The following is a 20,015-nucleotide window of genomic DNA, read 5'->3' on the forward strand; positions in this document are numbered from 1 at the left end:
TATCATGACTCTTCATCCGCTGGGCCAATGGAAATTCATTCGACACGTGTCTGAAAGCGAATCTGTCACACATTCGCTATCCAAAATGCGAGTTGATTGACAATGATGAGAAAACTCGCAAGGGCCAGCCTGAGATAAGACTCATGTCTGCAAGGCGAGAATCCATTCTCAAATTTCCTATTGATGCTGGGAAATCAATATTACAATATACCTCAACAGCCCCATCTCACCAATGCGGCCTGACCTCTCTCACCTTAGCGAGCCTATCACAACTCCCCAACATCACAACCCTGAGGCTGAGTCGCCCACCAAAACAACACCGAGTAAAACTGCGCCACCGCGTTCGTGACACACTGATCTCAGCCCCGCGAATGAAACGCGGGCACTAACCAGCCCTGCAAGTCGCTGCATGAACCGTGGCCCCTATGGGAACAGCGTTCTCCGCGACGTCACAGCCGTACAACCTTTAACTTGCTGTTACCTGAATTCCAGCTTCAGCCTTTCCATTCCGTTGCTTTTGCCTTGTACAAGTACTGTAGTTGCGACGACACTCTTCTTCTCGCCAAACAGTATATCTGCAGACCCTGGAATAAGGCATCCGAGTACTACTGCGTGGGGTTTGCGAACGGACGAACGAACGGAGTTGGCGAAGTGGGATTAGCGATACTGGCGAATCGCGAAGGACAATGAGTCTCTGAGGCCCAAACGGATATTCTGAGAAGAGGGAAACATATCAAAGTGATCATGAGCTTTGGCACTTCACCAGCGGATGTCGATACCGTCGTCGCGTTCTGCAGAGCGCTGTATCGCAAGTGTAGAGATGCGGGAGGGGATTACGACGAGATCAGTCATGAAGTTCGAGGTATGCACTTGCTTGAATATATTTCTTTTAGATTTAGGGTGCAGAAGTCGCAAAACATGTCTTGAAGCTTGTGCAAGTCATAAAGATTATTTGAAACTTCATGACCAGCGATATGTCTGACAGTCGAGACTAACGATTGGAAGGGTTACACACTGTGCTCAAACATCTCAAGTACGAGGTCGAAGCTCCCGACTCGCCAGTAAATGACGAACGCTCAATATGGGCCCGTCAACTGGCTCCGATAGTTGGTGACTGCGATTCCACTCTACACGAGCTCGACGACCTCGTGCAAGAGTACACTCGACTTAGCACAAGTCCAAGCGCTTCACGTGGAGATATCGATCGTCGTGGGAGCAATTTGGACACACTAGGGTTGATCAGGGTCAAGCTACTAAGTCATAAATCGAATCTGACAAAATTTCTGGACAATATCCAACTGCCGCAAACGGGAGAAGAGCCTGCAGACTTGGATAATCATGATGGACATTTGGATGCTATTCTTGATAAGGTCGATGTTATTGCCGCACGAATCCAGTCTCAGAATGGGCGTACATCGACGAAGAATGATGATGGCAGAGAAGTGTGGGAACAATTTCGCAGAGAGTTGATCGCGGAAGGCTTTTCGAGTGAGGTTTTAGAACATCATAAAGTAAGCTCTGCAATTGTTTGCTCTCTTTGTCGTACTAACGTGATCTGAAGGACGTGCTGAGAGCATACATCCGAGAAATTGATCAACAGGGTTTACTTGATGAGGTACCATCAACTTCACAACCAGTTGCAGCTCCTAGCATTGGTGCTGAGAGATGGTTGGACTCAATAAAAGCAGTGCGACTAAACGACAAGCCGCCAACATTTAGTTCACTTGATTTGACCATTGAAGATGCCAGTGCTAAAGCGATGGTAATGCGGGAGGAAAACATGAAATTTCCGCAATCCATGAAGTTTGATTTGCAGCAGCCAGAAAGTCGACGAAATGGCGAATTGGAATTGAAGCAGTAAGTGTCCCATTTGTATTTGCCCCACCAGATCTTAAAGTTTACAGATTTGCTTCCTCCTCGGGACACGAAAGAACAAGAGGCAGTAGCCATCGTTTGCCAACCCAAGTTCCTAGATTGATCACATCGAACGAGAACGACGAAAAGGATGTTCAATTTTTCAACACTGATGGCTCATCAGACGAAGATTCAAGCAATGACTCTCGAAGACGCCGAAAAAACTTCCAACTCAGCGAAGTTATCAAGACAACAGAGTTGATAGCTTACAGCCAAGCATTGCAGCTCCATCCACACTCGCCATCAAGCTTCAGAAGCACGCAGGACTATTTCGACGAAGATATTAATGCTAGATCATTGCCATACCAGCCAAAGAAGCAGATCGAATACGGAACTTCTCCTGTTCAGCCAGGCGCAATTCCAATTCCTCAGCCAAATCCAAGAACGTCAAATTCCAGTTTCGGCACCTCTCCACGCCCCTTTCGCTTGGCACCAGATGAGCATGGCAACGAAATTCCTGCTAATGCCAAATGGACTAAGATAAATCGTCGTCTCGTTTCTCCTGAAGTCCTTGACCAGGACCATCGACGATATGAGGCGTAAGATCTGCGTCCAGAATTCTATGTCTTTTACTAACAAAGATATTAGACGTCCTGAATTCGTAGCCGTCCTCGGCGTCCTCAGCCGTGCTGAGATCGAATCTCTCGCTGAGCGATCCCGCATCCTTCGCGACGCCCGCCATCGTCGGAGTTTGCCCACGCAAGCACCTCCTCCACCACATCCTCCACGACCAATGCCAGTCCCTGGTACCATACCAGCACAGCATTCATCTTCTCGGCATAGAAGTGGTCGTGACACGCCTTCATCTTCTTCGGATTCAGAGTCCTCGGACTCTGATCATCTTCGAAGGAGGAAGGATAAAAGCCGCCGTGGATATGCAGGTTCGAATATAGGCGCACCAGTCTCGGGATATCCGAATCCGTATGGACAGCCTTTGCCGAGTCCGGTGAGAAGTCCAGGCGGTAGGGATTCGTGGAAAGATTCTAGAGGAGATTATTCTGGTTCCAAAGATCATGATAGAGACAGAGATAGGGACAGAGATACTTCGAGAGACAAGCATAGAGACGGGTCACGACATCGGAGACATAGAGATCATGCGAAAAGTAGCGATCGGCGAGATCGAGATAGAGCAGACAGGGAGAAATATCAGAAGAGTAGTAGGTGGAAAGAGAATCTTACTGCTGCAGGGATTGGTGGTGCTGCGGTCAGTTTGCTGAATGTTCTTACTGAAGCTGCTGGGGAGCTATGAGTTTGAAATATACCATAGAAAAGATATGATGGATCAACAGTACAATCGTTTGGGGGAAAAGAGAAGCATAGCGTGGTGTTTTCCTTGTCTCCGATTATCAAAGGAAGAAAATAAGTTTGTAAGATGGGAAGCGTTTCTTGGAAACGTTATATGTTACGATATGGTATGATATATAGAAGCAGCTTTAGTTCTCTTGATGATTCATCATATCAATCTATAAAATTATATTCAAAACAGCTCCAAAAATGTCTAGGCACGTGGGATTCACCACGTGACGGTATATGTCCATGGTCCGTGCACCAGAAGTCTGACTTCACCGACTCTTCCTCACTTCTTCTCTCATTCACAACCTCAAGCCTGAACAACATCAGTACAAGCTACCTCCCTGGGAACTGTGCATCAAGGACGAATGGATCTCAGGAGAAATCTCGGAATCTGACCCCACGATGAGCACCTAGAAGCGTTTACGTTCCTGCAAGCTTCAAGGACTCCCATGTTTCCCCTCAAACTTTGACTGGAACCCGAGCAGACCATCTTAGTTGGATCCCAGCATTCGGACAGCGAGCGTATTGGAATTGAGGGCTCTGTCACTTGGGACTTGATGTGATGCGGTTGCGACGGTCTTGGATGAATGCGGGGTCCTGTGGAGAACCTCGACTAGAGTCTCGGTCTACTGTCTATGCTCGATGGAGGCATTGCTGTTGCTACTCTAGGAACTCGATAACTTTCTTCTTACTGCTCTTTTGACATCATAAGGAAATCGGAGATCGTTCCGCTGTTGTAATAGGCCATTCTGTGCATCGAGCAGCGCCTAGGGAAACACAACGAACACTAGAGGACGGGACCTCCCAAGCCGGCTTCACTTTTAGGTTTGATCACCCAGCATAAGATCCAATCTTGGTCGAAAAGCAGTTCTAGCCCGGTTTTAGAACGCACATTTGACAGCCCAAAGCCAAGAATGCTTGGCCCGCCTGGCTGCATCAAGCCGAACTCTTCAGCTATACAGCATCCTCTTCTTTCAGAATACTGAGCTTCGGGAGTATATATAAGCTCTGGAAACTATTCAGATCTTGCCTCTTTAGAGCACAAACTAGATCTCTAACAAGCTAACCTCTAGCTCGGATGAGCGAGTTGAGGTATGGTATGCTGATCTGGCGGTTCCCTTATTTAAGTTTTTGTCATTGGCGTCTTGAAAATGTTTCGAGAATGTTGCAAGTGCAGAATTGGAGAAAGTCATCCAAGATTAATCTCGATCTCGATCTCAATAGCCTTGTTGGCCATACGAGGACGGCACAGTACAGTATCTGGCCAAATTTCAATGCTTCAGAAACTGGCAGCTACTTCTCATATCTTAGGACTGCGGCTGTCCACGGTTATGACAGGAAATATCAGCCAAGTCGATTGGAGCTGCAAGCGCTTTGTTATCCAGGACAGGCATGATGAACTGACTCGACCTCCACGTCAAGGCAGTAAGCCCCCACCAACCCAACTACAACCCAGTCCGCGTGCGGGGTTAAGTTCCTCCCTCAAAACGTTTCCTTCTCAAGATGAGGGGTATCCTAGCTGTCATGTTCAGATCTTCCACTTTCCCGTTACTCGCAGATATGATTCTGACGTCGGACAACGCAGGTCCTTTGATAGAATTTGCCACAAGCAACAGCAGGATCCTCATTTGAAAGCTGCGTTGCGCTGCACACCTAATGCAGAACAATATGTACCTCATTGGCACACCAGCCCCACGATGCGCGGCCCCACATCTCACGCTGCTGCTGTATCGCAGCGGATGCGAGTTCCAAAACACCAGTGGTGGAAACTCAAAACGAGTAGAGCGGCACTAATACCCCGCACTACACTAAACCCCAGCTGCTTTTCCAACGTCAGTCCTTTCTTAGCATATCCTGACCTCGTCTAACTCTCGCACTCCATCCAATTCTTGTCCGTTGCAGGACCGCTAGGATAAGTTTACCACTCAGCATATGAGAAGCTTCCCTGTCCCATACTGACGAATATGTCTCATTGATTGCTGATCAGCGGGGGGCGCACGGCGGCGCAAGGTGACGGCGCAGGGTGGCTGGCTTACCCGGATAGTTCGGTGGCACAAGGACAGGCTTGCTTCTGTTCTGGTCTGGCTTGTCTCGGGATATTTCTTTCCTTTCAGTACTGTGCATTTGTATTTGCATATTTAGAAACGATGTATGATTTCTGTTCTGGTCCTCGTTTGCAAATGAGGACAACTGTGCAAGTAACCAAGTGTGAATTGATAACAACATGGAACCCAGCTCCTGGGCAGCTTGGCGGAAAGTATGACAGGAAACCGTCGAATGCTCAGCCTTCGACCCACATACTTCGCGGTTGCGGGGTAAAGACCGCCTCCTGGATGTAGCTGCGTCTCGTATGAAAGCTTCCCTGCGAAACTCAAAGCTTTGATTCGATGCCCAAACCCAGACTAAATGCCGAGTTATTCCCACCATCAACCTCATCAAACTCAGTTCAGCAACTGCACGAGGTGCATCTTGCGTCAATCATGTCTTGTATCGCCCGTCTCAAGATACTCAGTCTGACCACAAGGTGATCAGAAGAGGGGTAGTATCCTTTTCATGCATGAGTAGAGCTCTAGGCATGTTCCTTCCATGTAATGCTGCAGTTGGGAATGATCTTGGAATCCAATTGAGTCTTTACGATAGAGCTGAAGCTCAAGAAACACGCGTCAAGGGTGCTTTAGCCCTCATGGTTGCGAACACAACGTGCGGGGTTGATGTGGACCTGAGGAAATTCAAATAAAGGGGGGGGTCCTGCATTCCCCACGGATGTGTTGGAGTTTAAGCTCTTCTCTTGCTAGAAGCCAGCGTACAAAATACAAAATTTCAAAACAAGTTTGCTGAGAAGTGTGTGGAAACCTTCAAAATGACCGTCCCAGATGAAGTTGATATCATCGTGTGTGGTGGTGGCAGTTGTGGATGTGTTGTTGCTGGCCGGTTCGTTCAATTGGACCCTCTTCTTTGCTTAAGCACAATCGAGCTTCTACTGACTCTCCAGATTGGCCAATCTCGACCACAATCTCCAGGTCCTCTTGATTGAGGGCGGAGAGAGCAACCTGAACAATCCATGGGTTTTCCGACCTGGAATTTGTAAGTTTGTTCTCCTCTTTGGCCTTCACCTTGATACTAATATGTCATAGACCCGAGGAATATGAAGTTGGACTCTAAGACAGCTTCATTCTACTATTCGCGTCCTTCAGAATGGCTCGGTGGCCGAAAGGCCGTCGTTCCTTGCGCTCACATTCTTGGTGGTGGATCGTCGATCAACTTCATGATGTATACTCGCGCTAGTGCCTCTGACTACGATGACTTCCAAGCCAAGGGGTGGACAACAAAAGAGCTTATCCCACTCATGAAGAAGCATGAGACATATCAACGAGCATCCAACAACAGGTGAATAACCCCATATACCCAGTTTGTATGCCTTTCTGACTATTCCTCAAGGGACATTCATGGATTCGAAGGTCCTATCAAGGTCTCTTTCGGAAACTATACCTACCCCATCATGCAAGATTTCCTCCGAGCATCCGAGTCTCAAGGTATTCCAACAACGGATGATCTTCAAGATCTTGTTACTGGGCAGTGAGTTTATTATAACTCCAGCGGCGGTCGCAAATGCTGACAAACCGACAGTGGTGCTGAGCACTGGCTCAAGTGGATTAACCGAGATGTAAGTATTCGTGAGCTCTCACTTCAACCGATACCAACATAACTGCAGACCGGCCGCCGAAGCGACTCTGCCCACGCTTACATCCACTCAACGAGATCAGTTTATCAGAACCTTCATCTCCAATGTAACACCAAAGTCGACAAAGTCATTATAGAGAATGGCGTCGCAGTAGGAGTCAGAACAGTACCAACAAAGCCTCTTCACCCGAGCGTAAGTGTTCGCATTCTCCAGAACTAACATTATTGATACGAGTTCCCCCAAGCAGCAACAATCCCGCACTTTCCGTGCTCGCAAGCAAATCATTGTTTCCGGTGGCACGCTCTCATCGCCATTGATCCTTCAACGCTCTGGTATCGGTGACCCAAAGAAGTTGCAACGCGCTGGCGTCAAGCCTATCGTCAACCTGCCTGGTGTAGGATTGAACTTCCAAGATCATTACTTGACGTTCTCTGTGTATCGCGCCAAGCCTGGTAAGTCTTTTGTCGACCCCACTACTACGACATGAAGAGAGGAGATGCTGATGATTCCTGGTAGACACTGAGAGTTTCGATGACTTCGTCCGAGGTGTCCCAGAAGTCCAGAAAGCTGTCTTTGACGAATGGAATCTCAAGGGTACCGGCCCACTTGCTACTAACGGCATTGAAGCTGGTGTCAAGGTTCGCCCCACCGAGGAAGAATTGGCTGAGATGGAGAAGTGGCCCACGCCACACTTCAAATCTGGATGGGACAGCTACTTCAAGGACAAGCCCGATAAGCCAGTCATGCATTACTCCGTCATCGCTGGGTATGTTAATAGTATTTTCCACTCCTTGCATTTACTGACGAATATACAGATGGTTCGGTGACCACATGTTAATGCCAGCTGGAAAGTTCTTCACCATGTTCCATTTCCTGGAGTACCCATTCTCTCGTGGTGAGACACATATCGTCTCTCCTGACCCATATGAAGCTCCAGACTTCGATGCTGGCTTCATGAACGACGAGCGGGACATGGCTCCCATGGTCTGGGGATACATCAAATCACGTAAGCTTCGCACAACAGCCCGCAGATGCTGAGACTAACATTGTCAAGGTGAGACTGCTCGCCGCATGGAGGCATATGCAGGCGAAGTCCAAGCCATGCACCCATTCTACGCTTTCGACTCTCCCGCTCGCGCAAAGGACATGGACTTGGCTACCACCAAGGCCTACGCTCTTCCGGGCAACTTGACAGCAGGTATCCAGCACGGCTCTTGGTCCATGCCCGTCGAAAGTGGCAAGCCTCCTAAGCCCAGCATGCTGAATAGCAATTGCCAGCATATTTATGAGGACTTGAAGTACAGCAACGAGGACATCAAGCATGTTGAGGAATGGGTCAAGAGACACGTTGAAACTACTTGGCACAGTTTGGGCGTAAGTCTCCTTGTTATCGTCGATGTTTGGCATGATTCTAACGCTATATAGACCTGCTCCATGGCACCAAAGGAAGGTAACAGCATCGTCAAGCACGGTGTCTTAGATGAGCGCCTCAACGTCCACGGCGTCAAGAACCTCAAGGTTGCTGATCTCTCCATCTGCCCCGACAACGTTGGCTGTAACACTTGTAAGTCAAGCACACCCATAATGCTCTTTCAAATATACTGATCATGTTTACAGATTCCACCGCTCTCCTGATCGGTGAGAAGTGCGCCGTCTTGACAGCTGAGGATCTCGGCTACAGCGGCAAGGCCCTTGAGATGAAGGTGCCAAACTACCATGCTCCAGGCGAGCTTTCTGGCATTGCCAGCGCTAGACTTTAAGTCGGTGGCATGTTTCGGACGGTGGAGGATCGAAGAAGGCCAAATTGTGACCTGATGAATGAGGATAGGTTTCTGTTCATAGGATCTGTTTTTGGTAAAGCAAGCTGAACATACGCTCCTTCTGTAAACCTGACTGCTTGGAATAGTGCAAGCTCTTCGTGCGTTTCTCGTAATGGAATTTCTCTGTGGCTATTACCCACCCTTCCGTACCTCACAGTGTGCTTTTACTTGAACACAGGCGGCGGCGGGCAAAGTCATTCACGTGAGCGGTGCAGCTTATGTTGATTTACTCAACAACAGCCTGTAGCTCTCATCCAAAACATCACTATTCAACGTTCTCTTCGACTATGAGCACGCGTGAAATTCAAGATCAAATTCCAATCAAATTATTGTCCACCAATCACGTGGAAGCTAAATTTAGAGTCCCTTTTGGGCTTCAACCGACCTTCCTAGCCCAACCTCTCTCGACCTGACAACTCATCATGCAACGAGCTCACATGTGAAATGTAAGGCATACAACGACGATACGTCCAGATACGCGCATGATGAAGCCTCATATATCGTGCCCTGTTATCGTTCAGCCACGCGACCTGCACGTTGCCCAACTCTCAGGTCGCAGGCAGCAAGTCCGCGAAGCCTGCCCGGGATACATTCCGAGCCAGTGCCTCAGTCTATCAATTTTATAGCTTCATCTTGTGTCGTACATGAATGTGCTGATTTCGACTCACAGCTGCATCAATCAGGTTGGAAGTGGCAAAGTTGCTCTCACCGACTTCTGGTTGTAACGATGTTCGGTGGAGCTTGTCACGTATATGATATTTCGGTTTACGCTTTTAAGATGGGGCATCCTACTATTTCGCAGTCTTCGATATGTCCGACGAGCTTGAAGCGACTGATTCTAGTTCCGAGAGCTCGTTTGAAGCGGAAGCTGAGCCTACGCCTGAGCCTGAACCTGCGCTTGAATTTGTTGAAGAGGTTGCTCCCGACATTGGCGAAGTGGTTGAGATTGAGATCCCCGAGCAGCCAGAAGAGCTCGTCCCGGAACCAGAGCCTGCTTTGGAGCTGACTGAACCAATCCAAGAAGCTGATTTAGTTGAACCCGAATCTGCTCTAGATCTTGTCGATACTATTCTGGACACCATTGACGAAATCTCGCTTGAATTAGATCCGAGCGAAGAGCCACTCGAAGAAGAAACAGTCGTCGAGTTCATCGAAGAAGATATAGTCGAAACACTTCCGATCGAAGTTGCTGACCCCGAACCTGCTCAAAACTGCACACCTCCGACTCCTCCCGACCTCGCTTCAGATATTGCAGAGCAAATAATCGACAGAGCTGCCACAGACCGAATTGCCGCCCAGCTATCCGAGACTATTGCTGGTATTCTCTCAAACTCCATCGGAGATATCACAAAGACTCTCGTCGACAAGCTTGAAACTTCGGGAACCATCATGGCCGCTCCTCAAGATCCAGAACCTCCAGCTGTGAGCGAGGCAGTCTTCAGTGTGCCCTATACTCGCAGCCCGAATTTTGTGGGCAGGTTTTCTGCACTGTCCCAACTTTTCGGAATGTGGAAACCTGGAGAGAATGGTCGAATTGGCGTTGTTGGACTTGGTGGCATAGGGTAAATATCTTCTTCAAATCTTATACAGAATCCGTTAATTAATACTTCTAGGAAAACCGAACTTGTCATTGAGTTCGTTTACCGAGTCCGAGAACTATCACCTGCAACACCTATATTCTGGCTCAGAACTGAAGAACTTCAGGATGGTGGAATACCCAAAGCGGAGTCAAACTCTCAAACCCTCATGGTCATTGATCCTGGAGACAGATTCGACATACTACTCGAAGGAGTGCCTGGTGACAGACTCGTGGATCGGTTGAAGAGCTTTACAGGCACCATAGTTCTGCTCGCTAGAAGTGCCCAACATGGTCGAGAATTGGTCGCTGCTCGCGACCTATGCGAGATTGGAGATCTCGAGCTCGAAGCGTCAGTTGACCTATTCCGAGCCAATCTTGGAATCGATGCTCATCTTGTTTCTACCGAGAGCCAGATCCAGGAAGTCGCCAAACTCATAACCTGTTCACCGCGAGCCATCATTCAAGTCGCAAAAGTCATCAACTGCACTGGTATGAATCTTTCCCAGTTCCTCGACCTTTACCAACGAGGAGACCCTTTCAAGCTGCGACTCTTCAGCAGGATTGATCCCTTCTCCTATCCGGATTTCGACAGCTCTGTGATTGGCAGAGGAGTCTTCGATGTAAAAATGTTTCGGAGTACATATCGCCATTTCAATCGTTTCTTGTATCAACTTTTCTTCCTAGGCGGCGCTTCTGTACCAAAAGCTATTTTCTCGTCGTACGATCCTTTGGACATGGTTATTATCTTATTTCTCATCAAGGGACACTTTCTCGTTGTCGAAGACGCCTCGAACCAGACATATACTATCCATCCGCTTGTCTATTTGACTATTCGAAACGCGATTGGATTCGAGAGGTCGGATTCGGAAGGAGCAGACATCTTGGAAGAGCGACAATGGTATGAGGATGTGGTTCTGGCCTTTTCAGACCATTACCCAGACGCAAAGAGCGACAGCAGAGCGTGGTGGAAGGATTGCTTCGCTCATCTTATTGGAGGCTACGATTTACACAACGACGCTTTACGCATTGCTGTCGCTACGATATACCAACGGGAGTCTGCCTTCTTCAAGAGAAAAGGAATGTATACCGAGGCTCTGAAGATGGCAGTCCTTGCTCGAAACGTGCTTCCGAACCCAATGCCGACGCAACAACTCAGCATTATCCAGGACCAAGTCACCCTTCTGTCTTTACTCGCAAGATATCGAGACATGCATCAAGTTCTTCAAGGATATTCGGCAGACCAAGGTCCACAATCATCAATATGGAAGAAGAGAATGCTGGCGAAGTTGGAGCAGATCGATTGTGCAAATCAGTACGAATCTGCTGTTGACTCATTCCAGCAGATTCTACTTGCGAGCGAAGGATCGAATGTTCCAAAAGCAGACCTCTTCCTATCCATGGATGACGTCGGTCAAGCATTGATGCACAAAGGTCGATATCGAGATGCTGCTGTTGTGTGTCGAAAGGCTCTCGCAGAAAGAAAGGACACTCTTGGAAGCTCATATCCCGACACTCTATCCAGCTGCCATAACTTGGCCAGAATCCTAAAGCGAGACGGCAAACTGGAAGAAGCTCTGCGCTATATCCAAGGTGCTTTACTTGGCAGAGAGAGTATCTATGGCCCGGATCATCCTGAGACTGTTTTCAGCAAAGTCGTCAAAGCAAGCATTCTGATTGCCAAAGCTATCTCTACCGCCGATTTTGATGAAGCAGAAACCCTGCTTCTCAACTGTGTTGATCGATTAACAGCCAGACTATCGGTCACTCATCCCCTTGTCCTTTCATGCAAGAGTGAAATTGCACTCATCATGCTCGGCCGCGGAAACTACGAGAACGCAGAATTGATGAACAGAACCACGATGACTGTCAGAGAAGAAGGACCTTGGCTCGAACCAATGACCCACCCTGACACTTTGACCAGCAAACACCAATTGGCCGAAGTTCTGCGATTGAAAGAAGGATGCAAAGCTGCCGACCTTCTAAGTGAACGTGTCCTTACTGAAAGAACGGCTGTTCTCACAAAGGGCACTATGAGCGGAGACGACTTCCACCCCGACCAACTCGCAAGCCTTCACCACCGCGCCATCGTTCTTTCAGGTCTCGGCCAACACACCGAAGCACTAGAGAAAATCGACCTTGCACTCACCGGACAAAAAACCATCCTCGGCGACGACCACCCAGACGTTTCCCTCAGCATGACCTGGAAAGGCGAGATCCTGCGTGCGCAACTCCCCAAACGGGACCCCGAACGGGGCGAGAACCTCGACGCCATCGAGAGCATGCACAAACAAGCCCTGGAACGCCTTACCTGGGTCTTCGGCCCCGAGCACCAAAGCACTTTACAATGCGCCACGAACCTTGCTCTCCTGAAGCACGAACGCGGCGGATCTGCACGCGCTGAAGCAGAGCATTTGCATCGACAGATCTATAAAGCTTACCAGAGGAGCGTGGGAGGTTTGCATCCGGAGACGCTGAAGAGTAAGGCAAGGCTGGCGGAAGCTATGAGTGCTTCTCCGTTGGCGGATCCAGAGGAGGCGAAGAAATTGTGGAGGGAGAGTTGTGCTGGGTTCGGGAAGGCGTATGGGGTTGATGCGTATGTGACTGCGAAGGCGTATAAGGAGTATGAGAAGAGTTTGAGGATGCATTTAGATCAGTGACTTTTGTTCTATACTGTTTGGATGGTTTCATGGTTTGTTAGGTTGTGGAAATATGTGTGAGGGAGAGGAGTTTGGACATTCATTTGAGCTTTTTCTTTTGTTTTGGAATATTTTGGTATACAGCACTCATTCCATCATCGAAACTACTTAGAATTTTCATTTCACGATCGTAAATTCTGCTTCCCCAAGAACCAACCACACCTTCCCGCCTTCCTCATCTCCAGAATATCGTTCATGCAACACACCTTCCCCCAAATCCCCAACCTACCATCATCCCACTCCAATCACCACCTCAATTGACCTCTCACGGTACCGAAACCCCCCCCCCTCGCTTCAGGCTAAGTAAAGTCCACCACCACGCAGCACTTCCATGCATGCCAGCGAACACACAAATGAGGCGTGCATCCGCGCCCCACTCCTCTCAAATAATCCCAAACCAATGGATCGAATGCAAGGCTACGAGTTCGTGGGGACCTTTAGTTATTTGGACCCTTCTCTCCTCTCCTCAAGTGAAACCTTCCATGAAAGAAAGAAAGTTCTGTTGTGATGATCGACGACGACGATGAATTCTACACCCCTTAATAACCTTAATTTTAGCGAGGAAGTTTGGACACCCCTTTATTTTTGTTTCCACGAGGAGACGCTTTCATGTCACCTGCGCCGGTTACTTTTTCCGCTCCTCCTCCTCCCCCTCTCGCAGCGACATCGGGGGTCTGGGTCTTGATATCCTCTTCCTCAACAATACCAACGTCAATAGCTGCAATAACACCCTCTCCAGAGAAAAAAGACGGATCACCTTACTACGTCGTAATAACCGTCACCAATGGAGACGGGACGTACATCACCACCGTTTTGTTAGGGGATTCGTATCCCACGACCTTCTCTGCTCTTTCTAGTTCCAGTTCTGGGGGTAATTGTACGTTTCCCTTTATTGAAATCCATTCTTCTCTGCCTTCTCTCTCGAATCTCAACCACCTTTTAGAATAAAAGGAAAAAGCAAAAGAATGAGAAATCCAAACAATAGCTGATTTTTCTTCGATGACAGCGAACCACGGCGGCATCCCAACGTCCTCAATAGTAGGTATAGCAGTTGGCCTCGTGCTGGGGTTCTTGGCGTTCTTTGCTGTTATGGTGCGTATTTAGTTCCCTTTTAATACACCTTTCCATACACACACAGCTACGACGTGTTCTAAACCCAATGAAATTTAATACTGGACTTTATTTTGGGATTTTTGATATGGCTGGAATTTGAGGCGCCACCAGCGCAGTCCGCGCCTTTTGCGCATTTCGCGCAAAATGCCATGCAATAAATGGGTTAAGCCCATTCAAGCGATGGCGGAGAACACTCTCCGGCTCTAACAAATCTTGAGTTGAGATTTCATGAAGGAGCTAATTTGAGCATAGTATGTTTATTATCTGCGTCTACGACAAGCGAGAGAGAGGAGGAGAAGGAGGAGGGGAGGAAGGCGGAAAGGTGGGAGTGTTGGTGGTGAGAGTCGGGGTGGTGGACCTGGTGAGTGTACTTTGATATGTTCTATAGAGAACGAAGAGAGGAAATCGAGAGCACAGATAAAGAGAAGGATATTTGCTAATCAACACGAAAACAGGACCTCCGCCCCCTCCACCACCACCAGGAGGATTGGCACCTGCTAATCCATGATTGCGAGAATAGGGAATGGGTAATGTAGGAAAAGAAATGTTTACATATGGGATTTGGAATGGACATTCATTTACTCAGCGCGGAGTCAGGATTGGGTTGTATGTATGTATGGAAGGAAGGGGAGTCTATTATCGTTTCTATCTCTATCGCTACTATATGCAAAACGCCACGCTATGCCTCTACTAAATGTACAAACGAGAAAATCATTCTCTGACAGGCTCCACGGCCGTTGTTGGCGGCGTATCGTTCAGCGTCGTAGGTGGAGTCTCTTTCCCTACCGCCGTCTCGGTATCTGTGACATGACCCTCATCCGTGTTGGGTGCTGGCGCCTTCTGATCTTCCAGCGGGATATTGTTATCGGCGGGAGGAGATTGCTGACCGCCATGCTTTAATCCCTTGACTGATTTCCACTCCATGGTAAAGCCGGCAACAATCGTAACACAAGCACAGGCCAATCCAACTTTGAATGTATCGCTCAAAGCTTTATTATATGCTACCAGCACTGTTCCCAAGTCTGCTGCTGGTACCAAGTTTCTCAGATCTGTGGCTCCGGTGTTGACGATGATGTTAGGACTGATGCCTGTGCTGTCTCCAAGGTATTTGATGAGGCCATGCGTGAAGATGGTCTGTGAAATCGAGATGAAGACGGAACCACCGAGACCTTGCATGAAGAACATGAGAGAAACACCAGTCATGACGTCCTTTTTATTGAGACAGGTCTGGGCTGCCATACCGGCTTGTTGCATACCGAGACCGAGACCGAAGCCGTAGAGGAATTGATATGCAATCCACTTTGCGTGTCCTGTGTCTACTTGGAGGGTAGTGAGAAGTCCTGCTCCGACGGACATTATGATTGAAGATGCGATCAATTGACCTACGTAGTACCCTGTCTTGGCGGTGATTGCTCCAGCGGACATCGATGCTACGACGAGCGACATGACGAGTGGGAGAGTGTCGATTCCTGAGTGGACGGCAGTGACGTTTTTGATGGCTTGGAACCATAAGGGGAGGTAGTAGATCATGACCATCATGGATCCTGGAGACATGACGGAGAAGTATGCGCCAGATGCTACGGAGCGTTGCTTGATGATGTGGATAGGGACTGTGGCGTTGTCACCCATGCGGAATTGGATGAAGACGAAAAGGGAGAGGAGGATGCCAGAGATGATGAAGAGGACAATGACTCGTGCATTGGACCATGGGTAGGTTGTTCCTCCCCACTGCAAAGCCAACAATAGACAGATGATACCTGGCAGGAAGACCAAGGAACCGAAGGGATCGAGTTTCCAGAGCTGTTGTTTGAGGGTATCGGTGTTGGTGCTCGGTTTGTCCTTCAGCATGAGAACAATTACTGCTACGACAACCCCGCCGATAGGCAGGTTGATATAGAAGCACCATCTCCATGAGACCTTGGTTGTGAAGACTCCTCCGAGGAGAGGACCAGCGACTGAAGCGAGACCAAAGACAGCACCGAACACAGCTTGGTACATAGGTCGTTTGTGGAGGGGAATGGTTATCACCATGATGTTAATGACACCGCTGAGGATACCTGCTGAGCCGAGACCAGCAATCGCACGGCCTACGATGAAGGCTTTGGAAGTGGGTGCTGCGCCACATACTGTTGACTATAGATCTTGTTAGCATGCTTATTGATCGATAGAAGGAAAATATGTACCCCAAGCTCGAAAAGACCGATGGCGCACAATAGGACCCATTTAGGTGAATAGAAGGTGTAGATTCGACCGTAAATAAGTTGGAAAGCGCATGAAGTGAGCAAATAGGCACTCGCATACCATCCAACGTCGTCGATAGAATGGAATTGATCTGTTATCTTGGGGATGGCTGTTCCTAGAATTGTGCGATCCTGTTATTGATGTTAGCATATTGCCGGTGGAATATAGGGGAGGTGAACATACTAGGGCGACGAGGAACATAGACAGAAACGCAGCCATCATAATAATGAATACCTTGATTCCACTCGGGTACTCATCCTCAGTCTGAACCCTAGATAGAGGCGGCGCATTTGCCTTCTCCACATCGACTTCCGTGGCCAGGCCGTGAGGCTCTGCATTGTTGTTTGCTTTGTCCTCCATCGTGAATTATGCGCAAGCTGTCACAGAAAATGAAAGACAAGGCGAAGATAGGGTTGGTTGAGGAATATGGATTATTCTTTCCTTTTACTAGTGTTGAAAATGCGGAAAGAGGAAAGAAGGATCGGATTTCCGTAGGTGTTGTGTTGTGGTGGATGACGAACTGGATACCACAAAGGGAAGGGAGGGGACCCAACATGTTTATATTCAATTTTCGAGATGCACAACACGCGCCGAAAAGCGCCTCAGCCGCAGATTTATGCAATGTGCTCGCATTCCCGGGAAATAGTAACGAATTGTGCATATTTTACGGCCCCGAGCCCTTTGTACCACCTTCGTCTGTGCCAGTATAATAAGTGGTGATCGACTTGAACGTCGTTTCATTCGGTTCCCGAGCATCAAAGGTCAGATTATTAAGGTTAAATTTTGGTGCACGGCTGACCCTCGTCTTGGCCCTGCTACTGTAAGCATTGCTGCTCGGGACCGAGATCTTCGCTTTGCCTCCCGAGGACCAACTTCATACCAATACATAACCTCTCAACTCTCCCGAAGGCGTCAGTCTGTCCTTTTCTCATCATAAGACGGTGCAACAATCGATATCGGGCGTCGCATTCATCTTATGTGTGTGGTGGTGCAGAAACGGCTGGGCTGCCTTGCCTGAAATCTGGTGTTCCTCCAAACGTGGCTGTCGTGAAGAAATCTCGCTGGTTTCGGTTTCCCGAAGACCCGAGAGAGTCACCACATCGAATTCCTTCTCCTCGCTCGACTGACCACTGCTATGCTGTCGACAACGTCTGGTCAGCAGACGGATGCAGGTCCTCTTCCTCCACCTCCTGCGTATAAGATCACCCGGGGACATTCGTGCATCCTTTGTCAGCAGCGTAAAGTCAGATGCGACCGACAGAAGCCTTGTGCAAATTGCATAAAAGCACGTGCAGAATGTGTTCCGAGTGCACCTACGCTGCCACGAAGACGAAGGAGGAAGTTGGCGGAGACCGATATTGCCGGGAGGTTGAAGAGAGCAGAACAGTTGCTGAGGAGTCATGGTGTCAAGATCGATGATGAAGAAGCCGATGAGGTGCATGAGGAGATGCCCTATTCTGGCAGACCCGAACAAGATCGGACTCTGGCTTTGGCGGGTCCCAGACGTCGTGATCATTCTCACGGAGCTCTGTTCAAAGACAAGGAGAACTCTCACTATGTAGAAAGGTATTCCATCAAAAGCATTGAAGAAGAACTTTTTCTAATCTCGTGCAGTACTCTATGGGAGAATTTGAGAGATGAAATTCAAGATCCCAAAGACGCACTGCAAGGTTCATCCGATTCGGATGAGACCAATGAGACAGGACTCTATCCTCACCCTGAAGCTCTGCTTGTTGGGTTTGGATCCCAGTCGGCAGATTTGAGTACACTGCACCCTCTAGCAGTCCAAATCTTCAGGTTATGGCAGACCTTTTTAGTTAATGTCAATCCATTGGTAAAGATGTTTCATGCTCCTACCATCCAGCAACTCATACTGGATGCAAGTGGAAATCTTGAAAATATCCCCAGACATACCGAAGCTTTGATGTTTGCTATATACTTCCTTGCCGTTACGTCTTTGACTACTAAGGATTGTCAAAGTATGTTCGGAGCATCGAGACCACAGCTTCTCGCAAAGTACTCTCATGGTACACAACAAGCGCTCATCAACGCCAGATTTCTGAAGTCATTGAACATCTTGACTTTACAGTCGTTGGTACTATACCTTCTCGGTGTTCGAAAAGCTTACGATCCTCACTCTTTATGGATCCTTACTGGCGTTTGTGTTCGGATCTCGCAACGTTTGGGTCTTCATCGGGATGGCTCAAATCACAAAATTTCTCCCTTCGATGCAGAAATCAGACGACGGACTTGGTGGCAGATTGTTTTTCTTGATGGACATTCGTCGAAACTTGCTGGAGCTGGATTCCCTGCTTGGCTTGCCAAATTCGATACCAAGATTCCCCTCAATATCAGCGATAGTGATATGAGTCCTACGATGAAAGAGCCACCGAAGGAGAAGGAGGGAGCAACAGAAATGCTATTCTGTTGCTTGAGATATGAGACTGCGCAAGCTTTACGGTCAGCTCGAAAGAGCAAGGGTAAAGATGGCGGTTGGCATATTGCTCCTGGACCAGAAGTGATCCCAGAGAAAGACAAAGCAATCGACGAGCTCGAGATCCGATTTGAGGAGAAGTTCATCAGATTCTGCGATCCTTCCATTCCTCTACATCTTCTTGCTATCTACATTGCAAAATCTGTCATTTGCACGATGCGCATCATGGCACATCACCCTCGCCAGTATCCCGACAAAGGAGCAAGCATGCCCCAAAAAGAGAAAGACATGCTCTTCTCCGAAAGTTTAAAAGAGCTAGAATACGACTCCCTCGGCCACACCACCAAATCCATCCAAGGCTTCCTCTGGCACATCACCTCACACTTCCAATTCGACGCCTTCATCTACATAATCAGCGAACTCCGCCACCGCACCGACGGCGACCTCGTCGACCGCGCCTGGCAACAGGTCATCTTCTCCTACGAGCACCGTCCCGAGATGATAACCGACACCAAGAACGCACTCTACGTTGCCATCGGCAACCTGACCCTGAAAGCCTGGCAGAAGCGCGAAGACACAGCAACAGGAACCTACCAAGTGCCTCCCCCGCGCTTCATCTCTCAGCTGCGGGCCCAGAGGAATATCCCCGATCCACCACTACCGCGGAATGCCACGCCCCCGGAACGACAAGATCACATCGCGCGCCAGAATCTCATTACGACGTTCTCGAATAACGTCCCGCAGAACATGACGTATAATAATACGGCGCCGGACGGCTGGAGCCATGTGGATTACGGGTTCGATGTTAATATGAACATGACGGAGATCACGCCCGTGGACTGGGAATACTGGCAGACGTTGATGGATGGGGATTTGCCGCCTTATACGGGCGGCGGAAGCGGCGGAGGTGGGGCTGATAATAATGGGCAGTGGTTTTCGTGAGTGAGTGATGGATTGATTGGGTGGATGCGAGGTGATGCAAGACCGAGTACGGAGGCGAGGCCATTGGGCGAATTTAGGAAGTTTATGTACGCCATCCGGGCGTGCGCATGCGGGAACTGGGCAATTAGATGCCAAGGCTGGCACATGGTGGTTATATTTGGGGGCTGTTATGCCTTCTTGTTTGCGGTGCACGCCGGGTAGCAAACCCAGGATCTTGATGCGGTTTCAGTTGGACACCATCTTCTTGGAGCCTCGCGCATTATCTCTGTTATATACATACAGAATGGAGCGCATCCCTTCT

General features: G+C 48.7%; 7 protein-coding genes across 7 annotated transcripts; 6 read left to right on the forward strand and 1 right to left on the reverse strand.

Annotated features, from left to right (window-relative positions):
* Positions 1-450: 450 nt before the first annotated feature.
* On the forward strand, positions 451-3,369 carry LY89DRAFT_608105 (uncharacterized protein). Its single transcript, XM_018210484.1, has 5 exons — positions 451-862; positions 1,006-1,511; positions 1,562-1,857; positions 1,905-2,453; positions 2,503-3,369. Exons 1-5 carry the CDS (start codon positions 745-747, stop codon positions 3,161-3,163), a joined length of 2,130 nt encoding a protein of 709 aa, XP_018076041.1. The 5' UTR covers positions 451-744; the 3' UTR covers positions 3,164-3,369.
* Positions 3,370-4,325: 956 nt separating this feature from the next.
* Positions 4,326-5,351, forward strand: LY89DRAFT_681119 (uncharacterized protein). Its single transcript, XM_018214211.1, has one exon. The coding sequence runs from the start codon at positions 4,482-4,484 to the stop codon at positions 5,073-5,075; it is 594 nt and encodes a 197-aa protein (XP_018076042.1). The 5' UTR covers positions 4,326-4,481; the 3' UTR covers positions 5,076-5,351.
* A 716-nt stretch (positions 5,352-6,067) lies between these two features.
* Positions 6,068-8,769, forward strand: LY89DRAFT_608108 (alcohol oxidase; the record flags this gene model as incomplete). Its single annotated transcript, XM_018210485.1, has 12 exons — positions 6,068-6,138; positions 6,200-6,291; positions 6,342-6,594; positions 6,646-6,783; positions 6,835-6,871; positions 6,920-7,081; positions 7,137-7,341; positions 7,406-7,655; positions 7,705-7,895; positions 7,944-8,263; positions 8,315-8,453; positions 8,507-8,769. The coding sequence occupies 12 exons, from the start codon at positions 6,068-6,070 to the stop codon at positions 8,647-8,649; spliced, it is 2,001 nt and encodes a 666-aa protein (XP_018076043.1). The 3' UTR covers positions 8,650-8,769.
* A 1,329-nt stretch (positions 8,770-10,098) lies between these two features.
* On the forward strand, positions 10,099-12,945 carry LY89DRAFT_577056 (uncharacterized protein; the record flags this gene model as incomplete). The annotated part of the gene is made up of 2 exons (XM_018208870.1): positions 10,099-10,271; positions 10,323-12,945. 2 exons carry the CDS (start codon positions 10,099-10,101, stop codon positions 12,943-12,945), a joined length of 2,796 nt encoding a protein of 931 aa, XP_018076044.1.
* A 648-nt stretch (positions 12,946-13,593) lies between these two features.
* LY89DRAFT_729201 (uncharacterized protein) lies at positions 13,594-14,605 on the forward strand (the record flags this gene model as incomplete). The annotated part of the gene is made up of 4 exons (XM_018219354.1): positions 13,594-13,861; positions 13,991-14,076; positions 14,350-14,458; positions 14,553-14,605. 4 exons carry the CDS (start codon positions 13,594-13,596, stop codon positions 14,603-14,605), a joined length of 516 nt encoding a protein of 171 aa, XP_018076045.1.
* Positions 14,606-14,808: 203 nt separating this feature from the next.
* LY89DRAFT_576915 (MFS general substrate transporter) lies at positions 14,809-16,698 on the reverse strand (the record flags this gene model as incomplete). The annotated part of the gene is made up of 3 exons (XM_018208863.1): positions 14,809-16,230; positions 16,281-16,469; positions 16,522-16,698. 3 exons carry the CDS (start codon positions 16,696-16,698, stop codon positions 14,809-14,811), a joined length of 1,788 nt encoding a protein of 595 aa, XP_018076046.1.
* A 538-nt stretch (positions 16,699-17,236) lies between these two features.
* On the forward strand, positions 17,237-19,886 carry LY89DRAFT_380662 (uncharacterized protein). Its single transcript, XM_018207127.1, has 3 exons — positions 17,237-17,904; positions 17,953-18,264; positions 18,319-19,886. The coding sequence occupies exons 1-3, from the start codon at positions 17,474-17,476 to the stop codon at positions 19,712-19,714; spliced, it is 2,139 nt and encodes a 712-aa protein (XP_018076047.1). The 5' UTR covers positions 17,237-17,473; the 3' UTR covers positions 19,715-19,886.
* Positions 19,887-20,015: the final 129 nt, after the last annotated feature.

The sequence above is a fragment of the Mollisia scopiformis genome, assembly GCF_001500285.1.
Source record: "Mollisia scopiformis unplaced genomic scaffold LY89scaffold_4, whole genome shotgun sequence".
Classification (NCBI taxonomy): Eukaryota; Fungi; Ascomycota; class Leotiomycetes; order Helotiales; family Mollisiaceae; genus Mollisia; species Mollisia scopiformis.